The sequence below is a fragment of the Chanodichthys erythropterus genome, chromosome 4 (assembly GCF_024489055.1).
Source record: "Chanodichthys erythropterus isolate Z2021 chromosome 4, ASM2448905v1, whole genome shotgun sequence".
Taxonomy (NCBI): Eukaryota; Metazoa; Chordata; class Actinopteri; order Cypriniformes; family Xenocyprididae; genus Chanodichthys; species Chanodichthys erythropterus.
Window position 1 is genome coordinate 37,115,205 of NC_090224.1, and position 21,366 is coordinate 37,136,570.

At 40.0% G+C, this 21,366-nt stretch overlaps 1 protein-coding gene across 1 annotated transcript in view; it reads left to right on the forward strand.

Moving 5' to 3' along the window:
- The window catches only part of rp1l1b (rp1 like 1b), a 40,341-nt gene extending 19,361 nt beyond the window's left edge, over window positions 1-20,980 (forward strand). The window contains exons 4-5 of the mRNA XM_067382915.1: window positions 7,013-7,190; window positions 8,690-20,980. Of these exons, the coding sequence (XP_067239016.1) occupies window positions 7,013-7,190; window positions 8,690-19,992 (11,481 nt within the window). The 3' untranslated portion in view covers window positions 19,993-20,980. The remainder of the gene's footprint in view (window positions 1-7,012; window positions 7,191-8,689) is intronic.
- Window positions 20,981-21,366: the final 386 nt, after the last annotated feature.

Consider the following 21,366-nt stretch of genomic DNA (forward strand, 5'->3'; position numbering starts at 1 on the left):
CTCCTTTTATGCCTCCGGAGCTCCTCCGTGAGAGACTCGAGGCCGGCACGCCTCGCAGGTGACGCTCATTATCACTCGCGTCACCGGCCTCACGCCGTTCCCTCACGGCTCTCGCCCGCCCTGCTCGTCACATACCCCCAACGCCCCTCGCAGGCCGGGGGGTACCTCCGAGACTGCGCTCTCCTCCCCCGCGGGGCCTGTCTCGGCGGCCGCAGCACCTGGGGGTAAGGACAGACGAGACGAGAGAAAGGAGACGGAAGCAAGGGGAGCGACAGGACGAGAGAGGGGAGAGAGGAAAAAGAAAAAAAAAAATTCTTGGTCCGGTTCCCCGACACACTGCCGCTTGGTCCTCAGCCTGCCGAGAGGCTCTTCTTCGCGGTGCCATGCGGTGGCACTGGACGCTCGGTGGACGGCCCGATCCTCGACCGCCTCCTGGCGGCCGGCGATGGCTCCTCCGACTGAGGGCAGCCGGCAGCGAGTCCCCCGTTCCCTGCTCCTCCCCTTTATGGCGGACGGCAGCAGGCTCCGGCCCACGGCGAACGGCGGCGACTCCTCCGCTCCCTCTTGGACGGCAGCCACCCCACCTCGTCCCAGGGGCACGGCCTCGAGCTCTCCGTCCCACCTTTCACTGGGCTCCAGTACCACCGCTTCGGGCAGCCTCTCGCGGTCTTCACTCCCGCGCTGCCCGAACTCCGCAGCACCGCGATCCCCCTCAGCAGCGAGGGCTCTCCGACAGCATGTCCCTCCTTCCTCCCGGGTTTCGGCACCAATGTGACGAGGTTAGTAGATATGGGAAGAAGGAGGCGGGAACCGGCGAACATTCAACCAAACTTTAATATAAAATAAACAAACAAAACGAAAGTAATGCCGGCAGACCCTCGCGGACGTCTGCCGGCCACACAAACATAACAAAACATAAAATAAAGTCCAGGCCTGGTCCTCTCTCGTCTTTCATTGTAGTCGCTCCTCCTTTTATGCCTCCGGAGCTCCTCCGTGAGAGACTCGAGGCCGGCACGCCTCGCAGGTGACGCTCATTATCACTCGCGTCACCGGCCTCACGCCGTTCCCTCACGGCTCTCGCCCGCCCTGCTCGTCACATCAAAATTTACACTTATTGCAGTTATATAAATTATTGTCTTGTTTGTAAGCTCAATTCAAATTCACTTCATTCTCAGATCAGTTCTGAGGGGTATGCAGACCTTTAATTCACTTTCTAGTTCAGGTCAATTCAATGGTGTGTTGCACATTGTGCAGATCATTTGCTTTTACATTTTCATGTCATTTCCCTTGCACATAAAAACACAATTAGATTAACATACTTTTAAGGGAGGAAGTTAAAAAGTGTAGTTATGTTTTATTTCACATAGAACAGCAAAATAAAATCCATGTCCATGAAGCCCCTGCTTACATTTATCAGGTTTGCTTATTAGTTGTGTAATGAGAGTTGTAGTGTTAATTATAGCACACAATTATGTGAGATGATAAAATGCCTCATATTGTAAATAAAGTACATGTAGCTATTTACATTTAATGCAAATTGACCTAAATGATGTAAGATCAGCTGTTAGTTTGCAGGAGAAGCAAATGTGCTAAGGACACAGAGGCCTCTAGTGGTGGAAACTGGAACATTTCTATCAAGCTCTGATACAAATATTAACAGGCTCTGGAGCAGATAAGCTAGCAAATGTTTTATCAATCTTCAAGCTCCCATTTTAGTTAAACACAGGTTTACAGGAAGCTAAGTATGTGAGCGACGCCACATCTGACAACTGGAAAGTCCCAAAGGTGTGGGACCTCTGATTTTAGGCTCTTAAATTTGATTTTTGTGCATAAGTTATTCAAGTCCACCAAAGAAAGTGACACCTCCACAGATTGAGTTGTGTGATTTATGAAGTGCTCATAATGCTGAGAACAAGATTAGTTGAGCAGATCAGTCAGCGTAGAGTTCATTTTAGTCACTATCACTCCCACTTGCGCTTAAGGGCAAATGCCACAGACCACGGAAGAGGAAAAAATAAAGAATTACAGTCTGCAGGTGGTTTGGGTAGATAAGAAGTGGACAGGGTGGCCCGGGCAGTGGAAGAAATAGCCCCTCTGGGACTGAGCTATGGCAACCCTGATAAAAGGTGAGAGGCTAGGAGTTTATACAGCCCCGAAAGCAACCAGAGGCTGTCCCATCAAATCAAGACATGTCTCTCTCTGTTCGCACGCAACGGTACGGGACGGTATGCCACGGCGCTAATGGTGGCATCATGCGCAGAGAAAGTGCTGTTCCTTTAAAAGGGGAACACTTCTTGGCTTGGAGTTCACAGAATGTCTGGAGTCGATCCAGGCATTTCCTGCCCATCAGAGCTGGACTCGCGGGTCGCTGCTGACTCTGGTCAGCGCTGCTGGTCCTCTGTGGGTCTAGAGCAGGCACATCCTATTAGCACTGCCACAGGCATGTACTTCCCATAGAAAACATGCTGTAAAATGGCACACACCCCTCCACAGGGGCCTGACTGATACATGGACAACATTACGAATGGCATCGAGACAATGCCAGAAATAGCTCGACAAGCAATGGAGTAAAGGTTTATCTGTCACCGTCTGAGAGTTGAACATGTAAGAGAACGAGAACAGAATCCAGCAGGACCGTTGGGTGTTTTGGTAGATATAAAGTTTTGCGCTTAAACGGATAGTTCACCCAAAAATGAAAATGAACCTATGATTTACTCGCACTCAAGCCAACCCTCAGTGTATATGACTATCTTCTTTCAGCCAGACACAATCAGAGTTATATTAAAAAATATTCTGGCTCTTTATAATAGGAATGAATGAGGCTCAAGATTTTGAAGTCCAAAAAAGTGCATCCATCCATCATAAAAGTAATCCATAAGACTCCAGGGGGGTAATAAAGGCCTTCTGAAGTGAAGCAATGTTTTTGTTTTGTTTTTGTAAGAAAAATATCCATATTTATACTTTTAGGGCTATCATAAATAACGCGTTAATTTTGATTAATTAATCTGAGAAAAATAACACGCTTAAAAAAAATAACGCAGATTAATCCATTCCGTATTGACCTTTGAACCTGGAGCCGTTCTCGTGCGCGCAAGCTCTTTCAAAGTAAGCACCGTCTCTCTCTACCTCACACATAATAATCTAAATCAACTGACATGATGCTAAAAGTTCGTAAGACCGAATCCATGTTTCACGAGGCGCATTCGGAGAATGTTTTTCCTGAATAACTGTTGGGTGTGATTAAAGCTCAAAAGAACGTCACCTCATCTTCTCTGACAGGTGTCCTGCATGTGCAGCTGACATAAACCACACTTTCAGTAAACAAAAAGACAATCCTATCCAGTGGTGAAGTGTTTTCTGTGTTGACAAATCTTTTGCGATGTCCTAATAACAGTCGCAATTCGCACGCAACGCATCAACGTCCGCTAACGTCCGATTCACGACCTAATGACTCATTTGAACAGATTCATTTTAATGAATCATGACAACAACTGATCTGTCCACACGGTCTATAATGAATCATTTACTCGAACAACTCTGAAATGAGAACATAAGTGTGCTTACCCCATTTAGCAAGAGTGGTTAGTAAAATTAGCCTTAATAATCCACATTATTTTCAGGTTATTTAAATGTCAATGTGTAGTACATTATGCCTACCTATAAAATCAGTTAGTTTAGACTGTAGTGAGGTGAAACCAGAACAAAGAAAGTTGTTGTTAGCTAGGTGCATGCAATTGTATATGGTAGAAAATTATATTATTAGTTCATATAAAATGCTACTTTTTAATACTTTTCAGGTTTAGCAAAAAAAACATCTTCTCTTACAAAGCTATAAAACCACTTTTTTTTTCTTTTTTTTTTGCAAAAAGGGTAAGAAAGAATTACAGTGAGAGTGACGGGTGCTTTATTGTCAGTATCGGGCTCGCAGATCACGTGGGTAGGGCACTTTTTACTGTTTGTGTGGATGACCATGTCTGTCACCACCGAAGACCATTTTTGACCCAGGAAAAACACTGCATTGATTCATTTGAATTGAAATATTTAATACTTTCACAGCAAAAATTATGCGATTAATTTAGATTAATTAATCACAGAGTATGTAATTAATTAGACTGAAATTTTTAATCGATTGACAGCCCTAATAACTTTATAAACTAAAATAACTGGCAACTGTTCGCAAGTCTAGTTCTGGCAGAAGAGTGACCGATGACCCGACGTATTGACGAATGCGGAAACACAGAGGGTAGAGCAAAACAACAGAATTAGAAGTCTAAAATGAGAATTTTTAAAGAAAAATGTGGGAGGAACTTAAGTTTTTTGCCCAGCCCTATTTGTTTGAACCGCAAGATGCATCTGCTCTCACCTAAACTTACGCTACATCCTACGCCATACGCCAGAACTCGACTCCCTCATGAACGCGCGGAAGCTAGTTATTTTAGTTTATAAAGTTACGGATATGGATATTTTTCTTACAAAAACCCATTGCTTCACTTCAGAAGGCCTTTATTAACTCTATGGATTACTTTTATGAGGAATGGATGCACTTTTTTGGGCTTCAAAATCTTGATTACTATTCACTCCCATTATAAAGCTTAGAAGATTTTTTAATATAACTCTGATTGTGTTTGACTGAGAGAAGAAAATCATATGCACCTAGGATGGTTTGAAGGTGAGTAAATTTTCATTTTTGGGTGAACTATCCCTTTAAGTTGCTGGACAAGACAAATGCAAAAACATCACTGGCTTATTTTAGTATACTGTTTGGGTTCCAGATTGCAAACAAAATGATTTTAATAATTATAATTATTTAAAATGTCATTTACAATCTTGTCTCTATCAATGAAAACTGTATGTGTCAATATGTAGTTTCATCAGATATGTCTTATGGAGTGACATTAGTTCTAAAAACATCTTTACAGTAAGGGACAATGTTTCCTGTCATGTAAATGACTCTGATGAGGTGATTCTTTTGGTGTTTTAGTCAAAAACATTCACAAATCAGTGGTTTGAATCTGACTCTGTGACTAAGGCTGCAGACAATCGATCAGATGAGGGTGTCTCTGGAGACAAGAAGTGAAGCTAAAATTGTATTCGGACATTCACGTTTCATACTTTCCTACCTTAGGAGGCATCCTCCGAAGGGAGCATTTTTAAGCTTTTGGATGCAGCCTGAGTCAGAATTAGTGACTCACTGAATAGTGAATCATTTATGTTAGATTCCAAATGAACCAGCAACAATTACTAGTAATACAAAATATTCTCAACACTTTTTTTCAAACAGGCAGTAATATTCTTACACTCTAAAAAATGCTGGGTTAAAAACAACCCAGGGTTGAAAATGGACAAACCCAGCAATTGGGTTGTTTTGACCCAGCTGTTGGGTTAAATGTTTGCCCAACTGGCTTGGTAGTTTTATTTAACTCAATTATTATTTAAAAATTAAAGTATTGCTTGCTTAAAATGAACCCAAAGTATGTTGGAAATTAATATTTATTAATATGTTTAATGAATAATAATTAAACAAACATTTATTAAATTTCTTATTAATAAATGTTCACTTTTTTATTATTATTGTTGCCTCTAGTAATTATGTGTCTGATTTTTAATTTCCAACATATTTTGGATTCATTTTAAGACAGTCATATAGTCATTTTTAAACAACAGTTGAGTTAAATCAAACTACCCAGCATGTTGAGCAAACATTTAACCCAATTGCTGGGTTTGTCCATTTTCAGCCCACCATTTTCTAGAGTGAACAAAACATAACAAGACATTTACTTTGCACAAATACGGTCAGCATCACTAAAGTGATCATCAAATTGATGATAACTGATGGCTATCTTTCTTGAACTGGATATACACATTTGCATTCTGCATACAGACTGTTTGTAACATAACAGAATTACATAAATTATTATTTGTTTGTTTTTATTCTTTATTTTTTGTGTACCATTTAAGATTGCATTCTCTTGATTGCCTTCTCATCTTTGATGCGCTGTTTTTAAACATCTTTGAATAAATCTTTCCTGCTGTTCTTGTTAGATATGATCAGGATATTCCTTTACTTATATTTTTGCACAGCAGTGATGCACCAGCATCCAGAGAATAACTATTAATCTTGCTCAAATCAGAGCTATTTTGAACCAGCAGAAGCAGGTCAATGCCATGAAAACATACAGTTTGAGATACTCGCATCCTCAACAGTTCCAATTAATTATCTTCAAATCCACTGCAAAATTGAACAGTTTTGAAGATCTAAAACTGCAGAGCATGCAGATTTAGCTTAAAGTTAGTATTGTGTAAAAGAGTGATGTGTGATGTTGATGTGTGTACTTTTTCTCTATTTATACACATGCATTCTGATTTCATGAGTTTTAAACCTAGTTCAACATCATGTTGTTGCATTACTACAATTAAAAAGGTTATTTGGACAAGCACCACAGTATTCCTTTTCCAAAAAAAGGGGAAAAAATATCTTAAACTGTCTTAACATAACAATAATTCTTTCTTTTTTAACATCCCCTATATTTGAGATTTCAACTGTAATGAATTGACCTCAGATGAACCTTTTGATACTGATTTGCTGATTTTTTATTTTTTTAAAGAAATATTGAAGTAGCCACAATAGTTTTTTAATTAAGGATGAAGCCTTTTTGATTGGCCTATGACCTATTTGTTTGTACGCTTGTTATTTGTGCTGACCCATGGGTACTGACTCGTGCACCGAAAACACCCTGCCTAATAGATCACACACATTTTCAGATCACTGTTTTCATGATTAAAAATTAGTGTGGGAAAATGTATACACCAGATGGTTTGACTTCCCATGGTCATTAACCTTTAATTGGTATGGCTTTAATCCATCATAGCACATTTCCTCTTCAGAACTTGGCAGTTGTTAAAATCCCTGCTGATTTAATTTCAGCCAGATATTGCTGATCTCAATCAATTTGAGTCCATCATGTAGTAATCAGTCAGCAGCACAGTCTCTCTAACGTTGCATGTTTTTCAGATTGACAGTGTGCACAGTCTCCTGCAGTGCCCGAGCATTCTGGTCTGTGTCGGACGTGAGCCTTTTCACCCACTGCTTTTGGACAGCTTCAGGAAGAACTCTTACGACAAACTTCCGAGGCTGAACGTAAAGTCACGCTCTAGTGTCTGCAGTGATGAAAAGGAGGCCAAGAAAAATGGTAGGTCACTCTGCAAAAAGACGTTTTCTTTATCATTAATCATTAGTTTTTCTATTACTTCACAGTAAAAAATATCTAAACATCCTTAAAACAACATACATTTACTTGAAGAAAAATTGTGTAAACATAAGAATCATATTGTAAAATATTATTAAAATTTAAAATAATGTTTTTCTATTTTATTATACTTTAAAATATAATTTATTTCTATGATGTAAAGGTTAATTTTCAGTATTATTACTTAATAACTTTACTACATTACTTAAAGGGTTAGTTCACCCAAAAATGAAAATAATGTCATTTATTAATCACCCTCATGTCGTTCCACACCCGTAAGACCTTCGTTAATCTTCAGAACACAAATTAAGATATTTTTGAAATCCGATGGCTCAGTGAGGCCTTCATAGCCAGCAATGACATTTCCTCTCTCACGATCCAGTAATGTACTAAAAACATATTTAAATCAGTTCATGTGAGTACAGTGGTTCAATATTAATATTATAAAGTGACGAGAATATTTTTGGTGTGCCAAAAAAAACAAAATAACAACTTATTTAGTGATGGCCGATTTCAAAACACTGCTTCAGGAAGCTTTGGAGCGTTATGAATGTTTTGAGTCGAATCGATGATTCGGATCGCATGTCAAACCGCCAAACTGCTGAAATCACGTGACTTTGGCGTTCCGAACTGCTGATTCGACACACTGAATCATAATGCTCTGAAGCTTCCTGAAGCAGTGTTTTGAAATCGGTCATCACTAAATGAGTCGTTATTTAGTTTTTTTGGCGCACCAAAAATATTCCCGTCGCTTTATAATATTAATATTGAACCACTGTGCTCACATGAACTGATTTAAATATGATTTTAGTACATTAATGGATCTTGAGAGAGGAAATGTCATTGCTGGCTATGGAGGCCTCACTGAGCCATCGGATTTCAACTACAATATCTTAATTTGTGTTCTGAAGATTAACGAAGGTCTTACGTGTGTGGAACGGCATGAGAGTGAGTAATATTTTTGGGTGAACTAACCCTTTAAGACTTAATAATAAAGAAAAAATGATGATGAGGTTATAATTAATTTGGATAGACACTTTAGACATTTTACTAAGTAACTTGTCAACTACATGTCACCTAACTCTCATTAGATTATTAGTAGACTGTTAGGTTAGGGTTACTAGAATAAGTTGACATGTATTTGCAGTCACTTATAGTCAGTAGAATGTCTGTTGGGGAACATCAAAATAAAGTGTTAGCAGATATTAAGCAGACAGCCTACTTATACTATAATGACTGCTAGTTGACATGTAGTTGCAAAGTTACTTGTAGTTAGTAGAATGTCTAAAGTGGACCATCGTTACCAATGATTATGAAAAGAATTATTTTTTTTTTTTGCAATTTTGCATTTGTGCCCCTTTTTACGTTCATTACATTATAACTTCATATTGTTTAATATTTATTCTTATACTTATTTACTGTGGTTACTTTCTTACTTGTAGTCAACTTTGGACTAGAAACCAAGAGAAGCGTCATCCACCCAAGGTGCGATTCAAGCAACAGATCAGCAAGACTGTCCATCTCATCTGAAAAGTTGTTTCCAAATGGACTTAACTCACTACCTCCTGGGCACAGAGGCGACTGTCCTCATACAAGAGAAAACATGATGGATGATGACATTGAAAAGCGAGTTCTGGTCAACCAAGATGGAAGCCTGTCAATGGAGATGAAAGTGCGCTTTCGGCTATTGCACAACGAGACATTGCACTGGTCCACAGAAGTCAAGAAGTCAAAGAGCTCTTTTAATGATTCCCATATCGTACCTGATGATGCTTGTTCACTCTCTCATGGCAGTGCAGAGAGCTGCTCAGAGGCCGACTCTCTCTCTGCTGCTGAAGCAGAGACTAACAGCACCAAATGTTACCAAAGACATTTCGAAGAACCACATTGTCAGCACTGCTGCGCTCACTGCCAAGAGTACGACATCTGGAAGAATCCTGTACCTCCCAGTCAAAAATCTGTAAGACGCATCAGATCCTCAAGCTCAAGTGCATCCTCACGGAGAATAGTGTGCAAAAAGGCATCTACTGACAGCATGCGCACTATGTCCAGTGAAGAGTACACGGAGCATGTAGTGGAAAAGGCAACTTGCATTCAACAGACCATCGGGCAGCAGGGCGACACCATGATTGAACAGTGTACCATCAACCATTGCTGCAGTCGAAGTGAAGTGCGCTCAGTGTCCCCTAAAACAAAGAGCACAAGTGCTATAGAAGACAAGTGTGAGAACACTCACGCATCTGATAATGACGAGAACAGGCCTGATGTCATATCCTCTAACCTCCTCAAAGATCAATTAAGTGTTCAGATCACTCAGCCAGAAGAGGAAGATGAGAGGTCTGTATCCGTCGTGAGCTGTTCTTCCCAAATTTTAGCATCACTGAAGGAGGATCAAGATGATGAAGATGTCGACCTCCCTCTGAGTATCTCGAGAGCATCCCGTGGCCAACAGGAAGATGCTGAACCAAACCCATGTTCTGTTACACCCTGTAAATCTCCAGTGCGTTTATCACCAAGGCCACCAAGCAAAGCTTCATCTTCAAGACAGTCTAAGACGTCCAGAAAGATTGCCAGTCCAGAAGTAGGTGATGAAGAAGTCTCAAAGGACGTAGTGACTCCAGGGGCCTCTGAATCAAATGATCAACTAGAAGACATTGATGTGCAAGATACTGAAACAGAAGAAAGGGCACTAAGTGCAATGTCAGCCAAATCGAAAATGTCTACAAAGTCCGAGTTATCGGCCCCTTATGAAAATGCTCCAGAAGTAAATGATGAAATAATAGAGGAGCGATCCTCAAGTGCTCTCTCCATAAAATCCAATATCTCTGGAAAATCAAATAAAACAAATGTTTCAGAAGTACTTGAACAGCTTGGAAGAGCACACAGTGCCATGTCAACAAAGTCTAATAGATCTGACAAATCAAGAAAAACTGAAATCTCTGTGGAACAAAATTCTGAAGTAAGAACATCAAGTGCCATGTCTGTTAAATCAAATACATCTGTGAGATCCAGACTGTCAGAAAATTGTTTTGATGAGCTTGATATTTCACAGGACAGTGTTGAGGAGAGGCCTGTAAGTGCTGTGTCATCCAAATCAAATATTTCAGCTAAATCTAGTCAGTTTCAAGAGCCACAGTCTGCACCTGATTGGGCATCTGAGGAGAGAATAGAAGAGAAAGCATCAAGTGTTAAATCTGGCACATCAAACAAGTCTGGGATTGAAGAGCTGACAAATGATAATCAAACAGAGGAGAGAGTTCACAGCTCCATTTCGATGAAATCAAAGATTTCTGCTAGATCTGAAATGTCAATTGATCTGAGCGAGCTTGAGGATCATGAGCAAGACAGAGCTCCCAGTAGCATTTCTATTATATCAAATGTTTCACAAAAATCTAAGTCTGACATTTCAGAAGTAGCTTCTCATCAAGAAGGAGGGGAATGTTTAAATTCACTGAGTACTTCTGAAGCTGAAGCAGCTACTCAAGTGGAGTTACCAGGGGAAAGATCGCCAAGCTCTGTGTCATCAGTATCAAATATCTCTAAAAGATCCAGAACATCCAAAATTTCAGAGGCAGACCAAGGTGAAATACAGGAAAAAGAGGATGTTCAGGAAAGAGCATCAAGCACTATTTCTGTAAAGTCTACTTCATCTGCACGAGCGAGGAAATCCAAGACAACACCAACACCAGGATTAGGAGAAGAAATGAAGGAACGATCTCCTAGTGTCATGTCAATCAAATCAAATGCCTCATTGAAATCAAATAAGTCCAAGTTGGAGAAGGAGGAGACAGAAAACAGAGCCTCCAGTGCTTTGTCTGTCAAATCTGAAGTTTCCACATTGTCAAAAAAATCTAATCTGTCAAATGGAGAGCAACTGGAGGAAAGAGCATCAAGTGCAATATCAGTTAAATCAAATGTTTCTGTAAGATCTAAAGGGTCCAAAATGTCAGAAGTGGCAGGAGATGATGATGGATTATCTGAAGATTATGCAGCATCACATTACTCTGAAACATCTAATGAATGCAGAACAGAACCTGAAGAAACCTGCAAAAGCACAGAAAAATCACCAGACATAGAGGAAAGAGCACCAAGTGCATTGTCTGCAAAATCCAATAGCTCTTCTAAATCCAAGAAATCCAAAGTATCTGATATGGCAGCAGATATTGTGGCTGAAAATAGAGATGATTTGAGATCTGCAAGTGTGCTGTCCTCTAAATCTAACATATCTGCAAGATCTGTGAAAACAACGGCCTCAGAAACAAGAGATGAAATGGAAGAATCCAATCAGTCTGATGGAGTTGAAGTTGCAGAGGAACGGGCTCTGAGTGCCATGTCATCTAAATCCAATGCTTCTGAAAGACTGAAAAAGTCTAATAATTTAAATGTGCCATCTGCTTTGCCTCGAGGAGCAGAACATCAAACAGAGGAACGATCTCAGAGTGCGCTGTCAGCAAGATCGAGCATTTCAACGAGATCCAATAAGTCCAGAATTTCAGATGTTTTAACTGATGAGCTTGTTGATGCAAAAGACCAAGAAGAAGAGAGAGCTTCAAGTGCTTTGTCTGCAAAGTCAAACATTTCTGCAAAGTCAAAAAAGTCAAATGCTTCTGCAACAGATGTCAATACTGATAACGAGGAAAAAGAGGACAGAGTGCCAAGTGCTATGTCAGGAAGATCTGATATTTCTACCAACACCAGTATCTCTGCAAAATCCAAAGCATCAAAAGTTGCAGAAATACATGCAGAAGAGCCTGATGCAAAAGACCAAGAAGAGAGAGCTTCAAGTGCTTTGTCTGCAAAGTCAAACGTTTCTGCAAAGGCAAAAAAGTCAAATGCTGCTGCAACAGATGTTAATACTGATAACGAGGAAAAAGGGGACAGAGTGCCAAGTGCTATGTCAGGAAGATCTGATATTTCTTCCAAAACCAGTGTTTCTTCAAAATCCAAAGCATCAAAAGTTGCAGAAATACACGCAGAAGAGCCTGATGCAAAAGACCAAGAAGAAGAGAGAGCTTCAAGTGCTTTGTCTGCAAAGTCAAACATTTCTGCAAAGTCAAAAAAGTCAAATGCTGCTGCAACAGATGTCAGTATTGATAACGAGGAAAAAGGGGACCGAGTGCCAAGTGCTATGTCGGGAAGATCTGATATTTCTACCAAAACCAGTATCTCTGCAAAATCCAAAGCATCAAAAGTTGCGGAAATATACGCAGAAGAGCCTGATGCAAAAGACCAAGAAGAAGAGAGATATGATGATGAAGAGCCTGATGATGAAGAAAGTGAAGTGAAAGCACCAAGTGTTACTAAATCCAGAAATTCAGTAAGATCCAATAAGTCAAAGCATACAGAGGAACAAGGTAGACCTCCAAGTGCCATTTCAATAATGTCTGAAGCCATACCTGATGAAAATGAGATCTCAAATGAGGGAGAAATCCAAGAAAGGGCTCCAAGTGCAGTGTCTGCAAAATCGAAATCTTCTGTAAGATCCAGAACATCGAAAATTTCAGAAAGAGATGAACCAGATAAGAGGGCACCAAGTTCGAGGTCATTGAAATCTGATGTCTCTGGAAGATCTGGTCTAGAAGACCCTGTTAATGAAGATATACAAAAGGAAGCGAGAACAGAAAGTGCTTTGTCCTCTATTTCTAATCTTTCTGCAAGATCAAACAAGTCAGAAGATTCTGAGCTAATTAAAAATATACAGCAGAGAGCACCAAGTTCAGCATCAGCTATGTCTAAAACATCTGCAAGATCTAAGAGGTCAAATATTTCAGGAGTTACTCCTAAAGAAACTGGTAACACAGATACAGGAGATGTTCGATCATCAAGTGCAATGTCTGCAAAATCTTGTGCATCTGAGAAATCAAAACATTCAGAAAGAACAGCTAAGGAGGATGAAGAAGCAAATAAAGTGGTAGAAAGAACAACAAGCTCTTTGTCAGTAAAGTCAACTCCATCTACAACTGCCACTGTTAAATCAAGTGTTGTGCCTACCAAATCAAATGCTTCTGCAAAGTCCCTCCTCTCAGAAGCTGAAGAGCCTGACAGAAGATCGCCAAGTGTGGTGTCTAATGCATCTGCAGAGTCTGAAGTATCTAAAGCAGGTGTGGATAAAAAAGCAAACAGATCACCAAGCAAATTGTCAGTTAAGTCAAACGTATCTACAAGATCCAGGAAGTCTAAGGTTTCTGAGGGTCAGGTTGATGCAGCCACAAACATTGTAGATATGGAATTGAATAGAGGTGAGAGTCCTGTGTCTGATCGATCAAAAGTATCTCAAGGGGAGAACTCAAATAAATATTCTTGTGGTGCAATAAACAAGTCATCAAGTCAAATGGCATCATCTGAAAAAGACTCTGAACATGAAGAATTACCTGCAAGTCCTCTCTCTAAAAAGTCAGCAAAGTCCAAAATCAGCTCAATTTGTTCCGCCTCTGAAAGAGTTTTAACACCAACAAGTACCTCAGTATCTATTGGGATAGTTGAAGACCATGAAACTGATGATGTTGAGGGAATAGATGAAGGCGCTGTTTCAATGAACTCAAGAGCATCTGCTTCATCGAAGACTGAAATATGTGATAGATCTGACCAGTGTTTATCAAAATCTCCAGTTCAAATGACAAGTGAAACAACACAGACCCCAGAGGAAAGACCTAAAAGTTTTGCATCATCTAAGTCAAATGTCTCTAGTAAATCTAAGTCCACATGCTCTCATTGCAGCTCTACATTTCCTAGAGAAACAATCCAGGACAGAGATGATGTTGCAAGCAATAAATCCTCAAAAACAAAGCATTTAAATACTTCATCGGATAGTCAACCATCTGCCACTGGTTCAGTGAGGCAGAGCTCTCCAAATGAAGAGATACGTCCATCTAGCAAAGCTTCTGGTATGTCTGTACACACTGAAAACACAGGTCAAGAGAAAACTGAAAGTCCAGATGTTACCCATAAATCTCAAAGTGTCTGTTCAAAATGCAGTTCTACAAAACAGAAAATACTAATTTCAAGTGCCTCACCAATCTCAGACTCTGAGAAATCTAAAACTAAAGAGGGAGATACTGCAGAAATGACTGAAAGACCAAAGAGTAATTTATCCAGTTCATCATCTCATTTGAAAGTAAATAGTCAAAAGAATGATCTTAAAACTACGCCCAGGTGTCATTCTGCGACTTTATCTGTTACCTCAGGAAACCAACTCAGTCCTATCCCACCAAAATCTCCCAAAAAATCCAAAAAACCTGTTATTTTACTCGCCGGCTCCAATGATAGCATGTTATCACAGACCGTTCCTGCTCCAGACCCAAGAGAAGAACATACTTACCATTTGAATACAGCAGCAGAAAAAGCTCAATCATGTAAGTCTGATACAAATGTCAGTGACATTAAGAGTGAAAAAAGTAGCAAATGTAGGAAAAGGATTGGTAGTGACTCTTCTTGCCACAAGATGGATGAAGACATATCTGAGCTGAGTCCTTCCTGCCTGCCAAATGCCTCTCCAACTGAGGTGGTAAATGAATGGCTGAGGAAAATCCCATCAGACACTGCCTTGTGTGATTTAGGCGATGAATTCCATGACAACTTTGATTCAATAGAGCCACACTGCACATCACATGTGCCTTCTGGAAAAGAAAATGAGCAGGAAACTTTGCGACATGATGTGACCAAGCTTGAAACACAACATGAGATGGAAGATGCTCATGTGATGAAGGCAGAGGGAGCTATTGACAAAAAATCTCCTGAAGTTGCTGAGGGTGATCACTCTCAGAGGGGGGACGAACCGAAGATGTTTAATTCCTCAGTTCTGGTTATGAAAGTCTTGCTAAGCCCCAAACTCGACAGATGCAACAGCTTACCAGAGGTGTCTTCTGTATATGGACGTAAGCTCAGTACATCTGCGCAAGGTCTTCTGGATTGTTTGGCAAATCTTCAGTTGTTAGACTTTGGTTCTAGTGATGAAGATGGTAACAAAGAAAAATACCAGGAGCTCATGAGCATGCTTAAGTCTCTTTGGCTTTGTGACCCAAAAGACAGCGAGAAGATATCTGAGGAAAGAAGTAAGCATCTGGACAAGGAACTCAAAGCCAGGTCATCCTCAGGGGTAGATGTTAACAGTGGCTCAACAGGTTCTGGGAAAAGTAGTGTCAATGAAGGCACCCAAGTCCAAATCAATACAGAATGTGAAGGCCTGGATACCCTGACAAAGGTACAGGAAGTTGATGAAACAGTGGAAGAGGAAGTTTCAGAAACACCAGTATCAAAATATGATTCAGCCACTCCAGATATAGCCAGTCAAGATCAGTGGACACCAGAAACAAAGGACACTGTTGAAGAGAAGCTAAAAGATGATGTCCAAGGCTCTGACGAGACTATCAGGAATAATGATAGTCCAAGGGAACTCAATGAAACACCTCTTTCAAACAAGAGTTCTGGGAATAATAAGGAAACTGAATCAGACCGTCAAGAGGACACAAGTTCAAGCAGTGCACCAACACAACAAAAAGGTCAACTATCAAAAAGGCTTTCTCAAGACCCTGATCCTATATGGGTTCTGAATTTATTGAACAAATTAGAAAAGCAATTTATGACACATTATGTTGATGCAATGGCTGAGTTCAAAGTCCAATGGAATCTGGATGACAATGAGCAGCTTGACTCCATGATAAGTGAATTGAAAGAAGAAGTCCGCAAACGAATACAATCGAGTATAGACAGGGAACTAAGGAAAATTCAAGGCAGAGCTGGAAAACCAAGACCACCAAAAGAGACAATGTCACGTGAATCTAGCGTTCAAACAGAGCAAAGGCGGAGACGCCTGAAAGTGATGCGTAACCAATCAATTGATCCACAACCTGCTAAAAGTGATGATGATTACACAATGACAGGGACTGATTTCAGTGATCAACGTAGCGATGATGATTATTGTCCTTGTGACACATGCTTGAAAAAGAAAATGGCATCCAAACATGTGTTACCTGTGGAAATGCTGAATTCCGCCCCTGTGATGATGGACTTTGATTTGAGAAAGATTCTCCAGATGAAGAAATCATCTCCCACCAATGAAAACATCACGGAGATTGCCAGTGAATCTATACCCAGTAAGATGGAGGGAGAAAATGTGGGGCTTGAGGCTGTCAAAGAGGAGGATGAGAAAGAGGGGGGGAAACTAGAAAGTGAGGAGGGTGATGAGGAAGACAATGCCTCCAGCACTTACGTAGAAGATGGTTCTATGAAACAATCAAATATATCCAAACATTTAAGGAAAGCTGTGGATGAATTTGGGGAAATGTCTGATGACACATTGACAGCACAACATAAGGAAGCAGATCAAGATGAAGATCAAGAGGAGAATGATGAGACTGATTCTGATTTAATGACTGTTAAAGAAAGTGCAAGCAGTTCTAAGATTAATGATGAATTAGATAAAGATGAATGTGAATTTGATGATATAATGCAGGCTGAAACAAAAAAGGAAGAAGCAACTGAAGAATACACTGAGGAAGAATCAGAAGAGCCGGACGAAACAGCTTATGATGAAACTGCAGAAGAAGAGCAAACTGCGAAAAGAGAATCTGTTGAGGAGGGTGAGACCACTGGCGAAGAGACTGTAGAGAACGGGCAGACTGCTGAAGCACTAGCAGCTGGTGAGGATGACATAGCTGGTAATGAAACTGCAGAAGAAGGTGAGACAGCTGAGGATGAAACAGTAGAAGAGGCCAAAACAGCTGAAGATGAAACTTTAGAAGATGGACAAACTCCAGGAGCAGAAACTGCTAGAGAATATAAAATAACTGAAGGTGAAACTGGAGAAGAAGGTGAGACAGTTAATGATGACACTGCAGAGGAGGATGAGACTGCTGAAAATGAAACTGCAGAAGAGGATGAGACTGCTGAAAATGAAACTGCAGAAGATGGACAAACTGCAGAAGAGGATAAGACTGCTGAAGATGAAACTGCAGAAGAGGATGAGACTGCTGAAGATGAAACTGCAGAAGATGGACAAACTGCAGAAGTTGAAACTGGAGAAGAAGGTGAGACAGTTAATGATGACACTGCAGAAGAGGATGAGACTGCAGAAGATGAAACTGCAGAAGATGGACAAACTGCAGAAGATGAAACTGCAGAAGAGGATAAGACTGCTGAAGATGAAACTGCAGAAGATGAAACTGGAGAAGAGGATGAGACTGCTGAAAATGAAACTGCAAAAGATGGACAAACTGCAGAACAGGATGAGACTGCTGAAAATGAAACTGCAGAAGATGGACAAACTGCAGAAGTTGAAACTGGAGAAGAGGATAAGACTGCTGAAAATGAAACTGCAAAAGATGGACAAACTGCAGAACAGGATGAGACTGCTGAAAATGAAACTGGAGAAGAGGATGAGACTGCTGAAAATGAAACTGCAGAAGATGGACAAACTGCAGAAGATGAAACTGCAGAAGAGGATGAGACTGCTGAAAATGAAACTGCAGAAGATGGACAAACTGCAGAAGATGAAACCGCAGAAGAGGATGAGGTGGTTGAAAATGAAACTGCAGAAGAGGATGAGGTGGTTGAAAATGAAACTGCTGAAGATGAAACTGGAGAAGAAGGTGAGACAGTTAATGACAACACTGCAGAAGAGGATGAGGTGGTTGAAAACGAAACTGCAGAAGATGGACAAGCTGCTGAAGATGAAACTGGAGAAGAAGGTGAAACAGTTAATGATGACACTGTAGAAGAACATGAAATGGCTAAAAATGAAACTGCTGAAGATGAAACTGGAGAAGAAGGTGAGACAGTTAATGACAACACTGCAGAAGAGGATGAGGTGGTTGAAAACGAAACTGCAGAAGATGGACAAGCTGCTGAAGATGAAACTGGAGAAGAAGGTGAAACAGTTAATGATGACACTGTAGAAGAACATGAGATGGCTAAAAACGAATCTGCTGAAGATGAAACTGGTGAAGATGAAACTGCAGAAGAGGATGAGACTGCGGAAAATGAAACTGCAGAAGATGGACGAACTGCTGAAGATGAAACTGGAGAAGAAGGTGAAACAGTTAATGATGACACTGTAGAAGAACATGAGATGGCTAAAAACGAATCTGCTGAAGATGAAACTGGTGAAGATGAAACTGCAGAAGAGGATGAGACTGCGGAAAATGAAACTGCAGAAGAGGATGAGACTGCGGAAAATGAAACTGCAGAAGATGGACAAACTGCTGAAGATGAAACTGGAGAAGAAGGTGAGACAGTTAACAATGACACTGCAGAAGAGCATGAGACTGCTGAAAATGAAACTGCAGAAGATGAACAAAGTGCTGAAAATGAAACTGGAGAAGAATGTGAGACAGTTAACAATGACACTGCAGAAGAGCATGAGACTGCTGAAAATGAATCTGTAAGACAAACTTCAGAAGAAGAAACTGGAGAAGAGGTTGAGACAGTAAATGACAATGCTGCAGAAGAGCATGAGGCACCTGAAAATGAAGCTGCAGAAGATGAAGCTGCAGAAGACGGTGAAACAGCTGAAGATAAAACTTCAGAAGATGGACAAACTACTGAAGCAGAAACTGCTGGAGAGGATGAGACACCTGCTAATAATGAATCTGTAGAAGATGGAGAGAATGCTGAAGCTGTGGAAAATGGCAATACAGGTGATGATGAAACTGCAGAAGAAGGTGAGACAGCTAATGATGACACTGTAAACGAGTGTGAGATAGCTGAGAATGAATCTGTAGAAGGTGGACAGACTGCTGAATCTGAAACTGCAGGAGATAATGATACAGGTGATAAGGATGCAGCAGATGAAGGGACCACTGAAGCCGAGATGTCTGAAGAGAAATCTAATGTTGAAGATGGCGCCACAGCAGAAGACAAGAATGCTGAGGTAGAACTGGAAGAGCAAAAGCAAACACCTGATCATGAGAGAACTGGAGAAGAGACAGACAAAAGTCAATCAGATGCTGAGGAAGACAAGGAATCTGTCAGTTGTGAAGCAGCAGAGGAGGGAGGCATTCTTTCTAACCTTGAAGACACAGAGTGTCTTGATGTTGTGACTAATCTTGAGGTGGTTGAGGATGAAACATCTCCTAAGAACAATGGTGATGTTGTTCTAGATAGTGTTGATGATGAATGTGAAGATGATGATGTGGAGATTATTGCAAATAAAGGTGTTCTTGTGGCCAACAATGGTGAATCAGCTGAAGCTGGTGATGAAGCTGAGGATGATACCGAGCCAGATATGGAGACAGATGAAGGGGAACATAATGGCAGTGCTGCAGCTTTACAGCCTGTGTTACAGCCTAAACAAACAGATGACGAACCAGATGGGGAAACTTCATTTAATGTTTTGGTAAAGCACAACTCAGACTCTGAGGATGGGGCTGATGCTGATGGAGAAGACTCTGAAACAGAGGAACACAACCAAGTTGTGGATTTGATTTCTGAATCAGAGGGCAAACCACAGAAGGATGAGAGTGACGATGCAGGAGAAAAAGACGAGGTCGAAGAGTTGAATACAAAGGAGAAGGGCAAACTCTCAGATATTACAGAGGATACATCAGAAGAAGAGGAGGGCCAGACAAATGAGACTAATGATGATTCAAAGGACAATGAATGGGAATCATCTGAAAATGCCTTGCAAAAGCAGATGACAAAGTCATCCCTGGAATCTCAGCCAGGTTCCTTTGAAGAAGTTCATGAGGAACTTACAAAAAATCAGAAAGGTTCAAATCATCTGAAAGCCAACTGGCAAAATCATTCCTAAACATCAGAGAAAAGAACCAAAGATGCTTTTGAGCATGTAAAAATGGTTCCAGAGAGGTTATTTCTCTATTATACTTAGACCTTATAAAGTCTTTAAACCTAAATTGAGTTTTTTTTTTTTCTTATAGGCCCTTTAGATTATATATTTAATGCAATATTTATATATAAAAAATGTATGCACTTTACTTATGATTCCATTGTATATGCAGATTATATATGCAAATGCACATAATTACTGCTCAGGTACTGTAAAAAGGGAACTGGTGAAACTTGAACAGCAGAGGAAGCTCTTCTAGCTTGATGGTAAGAAAATGGTTTAGAATTTTATTAAATTTATGTCAAAACAACATATTTAATTGCAGTTATTTATTTGAAACTCTTGGTTGTAAGCCTTAGCCATGCATGGGGAATAAATGACTGCTGATTTAGGTTTATATATATCATATATGTGTGTGCTGCTATACAAATGTATTAAAATATCCCTTTATTTAAATACGCTGTAAATGGACAATCATATATCATGGTGACATGTAAGGGAAATCAGGGAGTATGAGTGCATGAGAATGAATGTGTATGGAATTGACAGTGTTTAATATGGCTTCATATTTGATTCTGAATGTTTCTTTCATTTTAGTAATGTGGATAAATTATCTCATTTACTTGTAGGTTACTTGTGGGAGATCATTATAAAAGGTAAAAGAAAAACATTTTTATCCCTGCTAAATCACATAACAGAAGTCACCATTGGGCTTAGTCAGATTATGCATAGTATTACTTACTTTTAAGTGCACTAAATGCAGATGTACAGGATTGACATTACCACACCAAAAATCACACATATTGTGTATTATAAGGATTGAGGTGCACACATTAAGACATGCCTTAGATGTTTTGCCACAATATGTAATGGATTGTACATCTAAAGGATTATATGGTCATGTTTTGTTCATACAAAACTTTAAAGTGAAGTGATGCACATGCAATGTGGTTCCTTCATTGCAGTTTATTTTCTGCTGGCCAAATGGTAATGGTTAACTTAAATATGATCAATTCCTTGTGACTTGAATGTACTAAATTCCAGCTTGAAATAAAAATATTTAAGCTTAAATGGTCTTTTTGTTTTTATATTTTTTTGGGGGGGGCTTGAGAAAATAATCAAAAAGCCTGAAAAAGTCATGTAACTTTTCTTGGGAGTGCCTTTCACCATTTTAAATATGACTTATTTGCTAAAATGCATCATTTTGGTTTTTAAAATTAGTTATCTAAAAACAATATTACTACATTTACTGTAGGTCGGGCTTTTGTTAATTCGCTGTGTTGAAAAGTAGTAATCTCTGATATATCATCTGCATGTTACTGTCTGTTTAAAGAGAAG